The sequence below is a fragment of the Caenorhabditis remanei genome, chromosome IV, assembly GCF_010183535.1.
Source record: "Caenorhabditis remanei strain PX506 chromosome IV, whole genome shotgun sequence".
NCBI classification, from domain to species: Eukaryota; Metazoa; Nematoda; class Chromadorea; order Rhabditida; family Rhabditidae; genus Caenorhabditis; species Caenorhabditis remanei.
In genome coordinates this window covers 21,787,227-21,798,362 of record NC_071331.1, presented here as the reverse complement: position 1 = coordinate 21,798,362, position 11,136 = coordinate 21,787,227, and the positions used below count along the sequence as shown (strand labels likewise).

Below are 11,136 nucleotides of genomic sequence, written 5' to 3'. Positions count from 1 at the left end.
TTTTTTGGCGGGAAATCATTTTTATATATAAAACGCATGAGGAATCATAAAATCCTTAGATGTAGACAAAAATTTGAAGCCTGACGTCTCAAAATTCAAAAAAGTGTATAGTTTTCTAAAAATCTAGTTTTTTCTACGTTTCAGGGTCAGGACTGTATGTTGGTTTGCCGGCTCACTAAGACCCAGACTGCACTTTCGAGAAGAATTTCTATGAATTTAATCTCAACACGATCGAGATCTTGAAAAAGTGTCAACGACAGACAGGGGATTCTTTTCAAGAATAGGAAGCTGAAGACCAATTGGGTAAAAGCTATATTGGATAGCCAGGAGACGATGAAAACTCGAAACTGGTGAATGCCTTATGGAGCAAGGCAAAAGTTCAAATCTGCGGAAGAACGAAATCATTGCTGACGATGCGGATCGGTTAGTTTACTTTTAGGTATTCTTAAAAATTTGAAAAAAAAAAACGCAAAAAAACGCTGATTTTTTGACCGATTTAGAACAAGATGAGCGAAAAAATAAGAGAAAAAAAAAAAGAATTTTAGACTGAAATGATGCAATTTTCTGCTAAAATCAATTAAAAACGTGTTTTCTCGCCAAAAATTACGTCTAAAATATCTAAAAATTGTGAAAAACGCTCAATTTAATATGGTGGCCGAACTTTTTCAGTGGTGGCCTAGAAAACTCAAAAACGCTGCCATCTCGAAAAGTTTTGCTTTTTGATGGTTTACAGGCTAGATTTTGATGAATTTTTCATATTTTGTGTCTAAAAATTATGAAAATCTCATTTTTTATGTAAAAAATTTACGGTAACTGTATACATTCCAGAGCACCTGTTTGCTGTGCACCTCCAGTCTCTCAGTACCTGTTCGAGAAGCAAATCGTGTGTCCAGACTGCTTCAAGGAAGAACAATTCATGACGATTGTAAGCTAATTTGTTCCGATATTCAAAAATAATATGTGACGGGAACTTTGTTTCCAGAGGAGCTGAAACTGAGCAGAAAGAGAAAATTGTATCTAAATTTCTATCTCGAATAAAGATCATGTGGACCATATTTATTTGTTTCTCTATTTTTTTATTTAGTACAGTCCGTCTGTGTGTCTTTTTGTACGTCTTTTCCGAAAACGCGTCGAATTGACCAGAAACTTCGAGTCACCTGGACAAACCGACACACAGACAGACAAAAAGGTCCGTAGGTTTGTGTGTGTCTACACGAGAGCCCATTGACTTTTGTGGGGGGAATACATCAGAGTTGCGCGGAATTCCCACTTCCGGGGTGTTTTTCACTTCCGACTTCGGCCTTCCGACTTCCGACTTCCGACTTCCGTCATTCCATAATTGTGGATTTTCCGAAAAGTATATTTTGCAGAAATACAAGAAAAATTGTCTAAAAGGACAAAAAAAGGCTTTTCTTCAGCCAAAAACTAATTTTCCACTGATTTTCGCGAATTTTATGATTTTTTTCTAGGAGTTTTTGAATCTTCGCGAAAAAATCTACTTCCGACTTCCGACTTCCGGGCGTTTTTTCACTTCCGACTTCCGGCTTCCGGCTTCCGGCTTCCGTTTTCAAAATTTTACTTCCGACTTCCGACTTCCGACTTCCGACTTCCGACTTCTGTTTTAGAAAAAATCACTGTGAGTCAGAGAGAGGCAACCAGATGTGTGTTTGTGGAGAGGAAAATGTGATTCACATTTTGTGGGATCTCTGTCTGTCTGTCTCTCTCTTTCTCGTTCGACAGTTATGCCTAGACAGTGTACGTGACCGAGAGAGTCTGGAAGGACAGTCCTTTCTCCCAATACACAATTCATTCATCATAGACCAGCTCGTATGCCGGTCGCCCCTTTTCGTCTTCTGATTGTTTTTGAATTTGAATTTTTGCTTTTTTGCTGATTATTTTGGGATTTTGGCGCACTTTTGAGGTGAGTAATTGGGAAGTTTTGGGAGACTTAGCGTTTTTTTTGGCGGGAGATTATTCTTATATATAAATCGCATAATGAGTCTGTCCATCTGTCTCAATGTCCGCAAATTTTGGGAAATGAGAAAGAAAAGCGACCGGACCGTTTGGAGTGGAACAGAGGCGTTATCGGGGACCAGGCAACTGTCAAGCTGCTATTATAACTTTGCTTAAAAACGCTCAAGATTTTAGACTGCCCTCCCTATCTTGCAATTATTCACCAAACAATCGGCAACGTCGACTGAAATTGAAAGCAACATTGAAGAAAAAGAAGGATCGTGGTATTCTGATGACTTTGGATCGTCGAGTACCTCGGAAATGGATAAGCGGAAACTGGAGAAATCTAGAAGGCTTGGTGTGGAGTTTGAAGGTCAACTGAAGAACCTTACACATCTTCTTCATATCATTACTGAGGTTGGTTTTATACTAATATTTTGTTATAAAATACTTTATTTCCTTATTCCAGGAATTGCCGAGCTACTTAGAGATTCAACTAAGAAGGAAGATCACATTGTGCTCCGAATCATCAACAAGATGAAGATGATCAAAGGTTTTCATGCTGCGGATTTAGAGTGGTTGATTTCTCAAACATTCAAGAGGCTCCTCAATTCGCTACCGTTGTCATCGACAATGCGCTGAAAAGAGAGTTGGTGGAAGAAATGACAAGGAGTTGGACATGGCTCTCAGCGAGGTACGGTACCATTAATTTGAGAGACAACTAGAGTTATTCTGACTATTTCAGTTGACCACTTCAAGCAAGGAAGCCATTTGAATCATGAGATATGGTGTTCTCTTGGAAGAATTCACAAAATGCTTCCCCGATGGATCACAGATGAAAGAGAACGCAGAAGAAGATGTGACCATGATCATTGAAGCTGAAATGGCAACAGAAGATGTTTATGTTTTCCTTGATTCTAATTTTTTCAAACAACAATAAATTCTTTTCATACGGATTGACAAGACACTACCAATTCTTCGGTTCCTTTGCAAAGTTGACAATTTTCAACTAAAAACTGCTGTATCCAGATTTCATTAGGGCGCATTTGTCACAATAGTCATCATAATACAGAAAACCTTGTTAAGAGGTGACGGTGTCATAGATGTCGCCTAGACCCAAACTGAGATGAGTAAGACGCAGAGAAAAAGAGATTCACGCAGTGATTCACTTTGTGTGGAGATCTCTGTCTGTCTCTCTCTCTCTCACTCTCTCTTTCTCGTTCGACAGTTATGCTTAGACAGTGTACATGATGGAGAGAATCACGTGTCTGGAAGCCCCGCCCCTTTCTGTCCGTTCTTCTTCTTTCTCTCAACACACAATTCATTCACTCATGGACCAGCTTGTATGCCGGTCGCCCCTTTCCACCTTCTGATTTTTAAAAAATTCTAATTTTTATTATTTTTTTGCTGATGATTTTGAGATTGTGACGCGCTTTTGAGGTGAGTAATTGGGGTAAGCCTAAAGCCTTCTAAATTTCGAAACCTAGGCCACCAAAGTTCATGAAAACGTTATAATCATAATCAGTGAGTCGAGCGCTTTCAGAAAAGTGCCCACGTAGGGTCTCACCACGAAAATACCGGGTTACTGTAGTGTGGAACCCTACATAGGCTTGTGGGTACTTTTTTGAAGGCACTCGGCAAGCTGATTCCAAAAATCTAAAAATTACATCACCCAATTGAAAGGTGAGTTACTTCCAATGTAAGATAATATTTGAAATTGGAATATTTCAGAGGACATCAAAGAGGAGACCAAGTGGCTCAACTCAGAATCAATCAGTGCGCGGAGAAAAACATTGATCTGTTGAATGGTTAGTTTTTGGAGGAAAACGAAGTTTGCTTATGATTTACACTTCATTTTTTCTCAGATTCTTCTTATCAATGCATCATTTCCAAAACGCCGTGATGTCTCCGCCCATCAACGTCCGTCGTTCGTGACGCACCCCGACCCCCACTCGTCGATTCTCGGTAAGGCAAATCTTGCGTGAGATTTAAACTTGAAATTTTTATTTTTCAGTTATTGTCGTCACCAAGGAAACTGTCACTCCCATCGACACCATCGCCTCCACCAACTGTGGTCCCTCTACTCAAAACGAGGAATAGACGGGCTCTGAAGCATTGTTCTCCTCGCCTTTATGGCCCACATCATATTGGTTCTACCTCATCTCCTCTCATTATATTCTCTTCTCCTATTTTTTACTAAAGTTGTTATCTTAGAATGTTATCTTTTTTAAAATAATAATATTGAAATCGGATACTTTTCTCCAGCAAGAGTGAGATAATGTACGCCAGGCAGATGACCTTACGAAAAACATTGCGAAAACATGTTTCGAATGTTTTCGACCGAGTTTTTTTCTGACGACAAAAGGTCACTCTTCTTCGTTCTGAATCGTAAACAATGGTCATTGGTCATTCAAATAGTCAGAAACTGAATGTGACAACGGTGTAACGTCAATAACTGGTTATAAAGACAATAAGCGAGAAGACAAGAAAATCAATAAACACAGTTTTCGGCTCTATTGGCAAAGAATGGTCCCAACCGCAAAGAACGGTCCCAAAAAATAAAAGAACGGTCCCAAAGAATTACATGGTCCCTACCGCAAAGAATGGTCCCAACTGCAAAGAATGGTCCCTACCGCAAAGAATGGTCCCTCAAAATTGATCCGAAAAACTTTTCACCATTCTCTTAGTCTTAGGTTTCTTAGAAATTGGGAAAAAATTGACAAATACGATTAATAACCGGTTTTGTCAATTTTTTCTCCAATTTCTAGGAAACCTAAGCCTAAGATAATGGTGAAAAGTTTTTCGTATCAATTTTAAAGGACCATTCTTTGCGGTAGGGACCATGTAAATCGGAAATTTGGGTCACCCAAAATTTTGGGACCATTCTTTGCGGTTGGGACCATTCTTTGCATATTGAGCCGTTTTCTAGCTAGTTACCAGTTTATTCTATCAAAAATCACTCAATTATCTCATTGATAATTGATACAAAAGAGTGAGAAAACAATAACCAGTCTAACAGCTACACCGAGCTAGAAAGACACAAAAAAGCTACTAGAACGGTAGAAAATGGTGATAAAAACACCCAAAAAGAATAAAAGATCACCTTACACTAGGTGACCCCAAGCTCAAGAATGAATAAAAATCTCTCTTTCTCTTCACTTCGCGCCGGAGAACTGACACAGTGCGCTAGAGCGCGACTGCATCGAGCCCGCGAGTTAATCATATCAATTTTTAAAATCAAAGAACTAGGGAAGGTAATGAAGTCAGTTCAAAATAATGAGACATGTCCTATATGATTAAAAAGCTGAGAAAACGCTGATTCCAAATCTATATTCAGTTTTCTTTCTTGAGATCTGGTATTCGAGAAAAATTGAATCAAAGTTCTGAAAAATGAAAGTTACCGTGAAAGCCTGAGTTTGGAGCATCCTATCTCGGTTGTCTTTAAAGATATGCAAAATTTTTCAACTGAAGATATACTCTATGAATATTAAGCTATATTTTGTCAGTTAGCAACTTTTTGGCATTTCCTTCGGGAACCGAGATATACCGGTTCAAACATGCGCCTCTACGACAGGCTTTCGGTACATATGTTTCACCCTCTCCGAAGGCCGTGGGGACACTATTCATTCATGAAATGGAACACGGACAAATATTTCTGGACAGTGAAAGAGTCACATGTGTCTGAAAGCTCCGCCCTCCCCCCTTGTAGGGCTTCCTTCCCTGCCACAGAAATTCATTATTTCCAAGACCAAGCTACTAGTATGCCGGTCCCCAATCTTCTTCTGATTTTTTTTGAATTCTAGTATTCTCCTTTTTTCTGTTATTCCAAATCGTGGAGCACATTTGAATCAATGAGTTTGAGGTGAGTATATTTGTGGGACGTTTCAAAAAGGTACTGTACGCTTGATTATCATTGTGACTTAGACATACGGCCATAGTTGACATCCGGGCAGTTGCAAAATCGAGTTGCAAAACGTCCGGAAAATCCGATTTTTACCCTAAAGTTTATGTTTTCTGGTTAATAAAAGCGATTTTTAGTCATAAAACTGCGTTTTTAGCTAAAAATATCATTTTTCAGCAGAAGTAATGTCATTGGCAATTGTCAGCAATGCTACCTATTGTTTTGTTCCCTTCAGTCGGAGAACTTGATGCCAACACGACTGCAAAAGAATACATGAACGACACATGTTCATTGAAGCCCTAATTATAACTGCTGCTGTTGAGAAGTGTGATCTACACGAACGTGTTGTCCTTGCCGTTTTACTATGCGTAGGAAGTGAACCGAAATGGTTAGTTTCATTAACGGGTGATACGTTTCGGACCCAACCGAATCAATTCAAAACTGTTAAATTTGACTTTCTGCTTTTTTAACTTGAAATAAACTTCAGGATCATGCCTGGCTTCATGACAGTCACCGCATTGCGCAGTAATTTCGTTTCGACTACTGCAATAATGGTTCTGATTGTACAAAGTGTAGTGCAGCAGTTGATTTCTTCTTCCCAACATCAGGAGGAACTGGAACAGCAACTGGAACCCGAGTAACTTGTTGGGACAACTCAATGCGTATGTTATGATCTCTTCAAGAAGACTGTTATGGAAACTTCTGAAATTGCAGGCTTTTCCCGAAAGTCGATGAATCATTGAACTACGTGTGTCTTGGAGTTGCTTAGGCCACACTGGTTCGGTTTTTTTTTTGAGAAATGCTCCGGAGAAAGATGAAACTGTAACTGAAATGTTGAAGACTCGCGACAATGAACTATCTAAAATGGCGCATGTCTTCCGTCCGAAAAACCTGATTTGGCAACTTAAATCAAAAAGGAGGATTTGAAAATAAAAGGATGTCTGATGGACTGGAAAACAATGCAAGAAACTTTATCGTTCTACTCTTGGAACGTGGATTTGCATTGGCTGCTGGAGTCAAGAAAAAGAGAGAATCGCTTTTGCTTGGAAACAGTCTATCTTCGATCGGACATCTACCGTTATGGACTTTTTCTTATCTCTTTTGCCTCCTATCGATTACGGGGACAGAAGCAGCGAAGTCACCTCCGTGATCACCTGGCCCCTAACTACATAAGTTGTTTTTTTTCCTGTTTTCTGTTTGTTTTTAACTGTCACAGGTCAATTTCCGTCCTGTCTCTTTCTCCTTTTCCTCGGCTTCTATCTCTTGATTGAGAAGATTAATTACCACCTGCCCGGCGGGGGTGTAAACAACCACGGGTAGGCGGACACATTTCCCTTTACATTCACTTGATATTGGAGACTCTCTTCCCTATACCGGGAAATAAAGATTGCAATCTACATCAAGAATGTTCCTAAAACGGACAGAAACATAGAATACGGAGCAGGCGCAAGCTCGTATTTTACATCAGGGACGAGCGGCAACGCAAAATTTCGGCAACCCGGCAATCCGGCAATTGCCGACTTCAAAAATCGGCAATTTTCGGCAATTTTCGGCAACTTTCGGCAACATGTAATAATAAGGATTTTCTATTTGTCGGGAGAGAAAAATTGCACAAGAGCACTTTATTTTTCCAGTGACATTTGCTTCAAATAAATGAGAGTATTTACCCATTTTATCAAAAAATCTTCTGAATTTTTTTTTGAAAAAGCAAGAAATATCGAAGTTGAAAACGGTAATTTAAAAGGCACATGCACGGAAAACTTCCCAGGTCTTGGCGCTTTGATCGAGAAAGGAAGAATTTTCGATTTTCGTTTTACTTTTGTCGAATTCAGCTTGAAAATTGAATAAATTTTGACAAAACCATTGCCGAAAAACATTGCCGAAAAAAAGTCGGCAACCCGGCAACGGCAATGCATTAAAAAAAAGTCGGCAATTCCGGCAATTCGGCAACGCGGCAACGGCATTGCCGCTCGTCCCTGTTTTACATACTACCATTTTCCACCGTGACATTCTCTGTTGTTGTAGTTTTTTTCCACAATTGTTTTTTAATAGTATTGATGATCCATCTCCTCATCTTCTCTTTTTTTGGAACTTCTGTTATTTCTTGTAATAAATCAACATAGCCAAACTAGACGGTTTTCTCTATTTCAGAAAAAGGGGACCAGTTTATTGAAAGTAGAGAACGAAACATTTCAAAAAATGAGTCAGAAAACGCAAAAAAGTCGGTTGAGACGTTATTCTTATAGAGAATTCGATTTCTAAACGGTTTTTCGAGTGAGAAACATTGTTCAGCTGAAAATTCGAAAATGTCGTCAAATCCGGTGTTTCGTGTATGCGGATTCGGTGTTTTCACACAACGCAAACGACAGTAACCCAGAAATTCAAATTTTTACTAGAATATATTTCATTTCTACTCAAAATTTTCAATGTTGGGGATGTTTTTGCTGCAATAACGCCAAAAAATGCAATATTTTAGCAAGAAACTCAGTTCCTTGGCGTGTGCGAAGGACACTACTATTTCATAAAATGGAATATGAAGGCTCAAGGTTGTCTCCCGCTCTAGGAAAGTTGTGTCTACATAGATCTAATAACGGAAAGAGTCACGCGTCAGTGATATTGATTCCGTCGATACCCTCTTGCTCGATGGTAACACAAGTTTCGAGTTTTTGGAATAGAGGTTTCTAAACCTTCTGGGCCGTGCTCTTTATCCAAAAAAAGCCATTCTCAAATCGAAACACTCATTGTCCTGAAACTTGATACTTGCCTCTCTCAAAAGTGAGATAGTGTATGCGAGGGAGCGATGCCAGATGGCCTTGTGGAATAACATTGCGAAAACACGTGCATAGACTCAAAATTCGTGTCTAGACAGTGAAAGTAACGGAAAGAGTCACATGTGTCTGGAAGGTCATCATGTTTGTCTCTTTCCCGTTTCACACAATTCATTCTTGTTCATGACCTAGCTACTAGTATGCCGGTCCCCCTTTACTTCTGATTATTTTTGAATTCTAGTATCTTTTTTGTTATTCTTGGAGCATTTTTGGATTGAGGTGGGTGTGTATGTCTGTCGGTATGTCTGTCTGTCTGTCTGTGTGTCTGTCTGTGTGTCTGTCTGTGTGTCTGTTCGTCCATTTCCTTTTTTTTATACCTGCGGATAACTGAATCGACTGATAGACAAAAAATTCAATTTTTTAGCGATTTTTAGTCAAAAAACTGAATTTTTATCTCAAAAATATCATCTTTCAGCAATTTTAAAGCCACTTTTCTGATTCTTACAATCTAAAAACCCCAAATAATCATTTTCAGTGTCTCGCTCGGCCAAGATCTCCGAGAACACTTACTCATCTCTCTATCCTGACCAGGTAATATTCAATTACATGTTTCATAATCATAACGCTCCTCTTTCTTAGACACCACGTGCGCACATCCGCGTTTTCACCGAGAGAACGGGTCACTCAATGCCGAGTATGTTCCATCGCGCAACCTCAACGAGGTGAGATTTGATATTCATATGTGAATGTGTTCACTAAATATGTAATTATAGTTTCAGAGAATCTACTCAGCCGGTGTTTCTGATGGACGACGAGAGTAGCAGTGACGATGGTTCGGATTAGAAGGTGCTGAGAATAGATTGGTTGGAGCTGAAGACGTCGTTTCCGCACAGGCAGCTGTTTTAGATGTTGAGTCAGTTCCCAATGCAATCGAAACTGAGCAATCCGAGGTTTGCGAATTTATAAAAATTGATCTCATTCGGAGTAAAAAAAACTATTCTTGCAAACCGGGCCGACTCCCATCAAACTCAATATTAAGAGCTGAAAAATATACCAAAATGTAGATCTCGACGAGTTCTATCTTCGTGGCCCACTATGTACGGGCCGGATGGCTATTTGTTATTGTGCCGCGAGCCCGGCTAGAATGGCTTTTTTGGCGATTTTCACGTCTTTTGGCACTTTTTCCCTGTCCGCGGTACATTAACGAATAGCCATCAGGCCCGTAGTAGGTCACGGACATAGAACTCGCTGAGATCTACATTTTGGTATGTTTTTCAGCTCATAAAACGCAGTTTGAAGCGAGTTACGCGCCGGTCTGTGTCGGTACGTTTCGGCCCGGTTTGCAAGTATGGAAAAAACTTAGAAATTTGAATTTTACGTTTCTGTGTTTAAAAAAACTCGAAACACATAAGGCTAAGTATAGTTTGTAAGTATAGAAATTTGGATAACTTTGGAGAAATGCATAAATTTTCCCAAAAATAGTACTAATCCGGGCAAAATTTCAGGATCCGAGAGAATTCCGCATCTCTTATTGAGAAAATCGACAACTCGATTGCACGAACCGTGTGGAAGAGCTGACCACCGGAATACGCCAACTCGAATTGGAAAATTCTACTGGTAGCGGAAAGGATTCTGAAATTGAGAAAAAAAAACATGAAAACGGAAGAAATCAAGAGAAAAAATCTTCGCACAATTTTAACTGCACTTGGAGAGATCGAAATCTCGTGCATTATTTTGTTTTTCTAGCTCAATTTAATATTTGTTGAATAAACGTCTTGTTGTGTCTCAATTTACCTATAATTTCAGAGTACAAAAAATATACAGTATCGGACAAAAAGGTCATCAACTTTGGCTATTTTCAGTGGAAAATGACCAACTTTGACAGTGTGCCATAGTAATTCTGAATGTCACACCATAAAAATTTTTAATGAAACATATAGATTGAATGTAGAGCTCTATTTTTGTAATTGACAACTTTTTTGTACGGGCGCTCCCCAGAGAGTTACGTATCGACAAAGTAATTCCTCCCTCAAATCGACTCTTTTCAGTGCGATTTTTGAGCTGTCGTTTTAAAATGACCATAACTCTCTAGGGAGTGTCCGTACAAAAAAGTTGACAACTACAAAAATAGAGCTCTACATTTAATCTCTATGATTCATTAAAAATTTTTATGGTGTGACATTCAGAATTACTATGGCACACTCTCAAAGTTGGTCATTTTCCACTGAAAATAGCCAAAGTTGATGACCTTTTTGTCCGGTACTGAATGTTGTCCCTTGTGGTGTGGTCATTGAACAAATTATTTATCACCATAACACCAGCTCAACTACACAAATTCTCGTGAAATCTGATTTTTCCGCAGAATCGGCGCTACCGTAATCCGTATTCCAAAATCACTCCAAATGAAAAAAAAACGTTGAAAAATGGGCGGGAACTTCGATTTTTTCACTAAAAATATCTCAAAAGTTGAAAAAATTGGTATTCAAACGCTTTTTGGTCGGTCTTTTCGGATCC

The 11,136-nt window shown here is 39.2% G+C and overlaps 2 protein-coding genes across 2 annotated transcripts; both read left to right on the top strand.

Moving 5' to 3' along the window:
• Positions 1-361: 361 nt before the first annotated feature.
• GCK72_015676 (uncharacterized protein) lies at positions 362-4,053 on the top strand (the record flags this gene model as incomplete). Its single annotated transcript, XM_053731060.1, has 7 exons — positions 362-423; positions 829-925; positions 2,149-2,374; positions 2,423-2,506; positions 2,554-2,647; positions 3,685-3,761; positions 3,968-4,053. The coding sequence occupies 7 exons, from the start codon at positions 362-364 to the stop codon at positions 4,051-4,053; spliced, it is 726 nt and encodes a 241-aa protein (XP_053585832.1).
• A 2,085-nt stretch (positions 4,054-6,138) lies between these two features.
• Positions 6,139-6,495, top strand: GCK72_015675 (uncharacterized protein; the record flags this gene model as incomplete). The annotated part of the gene is made up of 2 exons (XM_003095095.2): positions 6,139-6,242; positions 6,342-6,495. The coding sequence occupies 2 exons, from the start codon at positions 6,139-6,141 to the stop codon at positions 6,493-6,495; spliced, it is 258 nt and encodes an 85-aa protein (XP_003095143.2).
• Between the last annotated feature and the right edge of the window lie 4,641 nt (positions 6,496-11,136).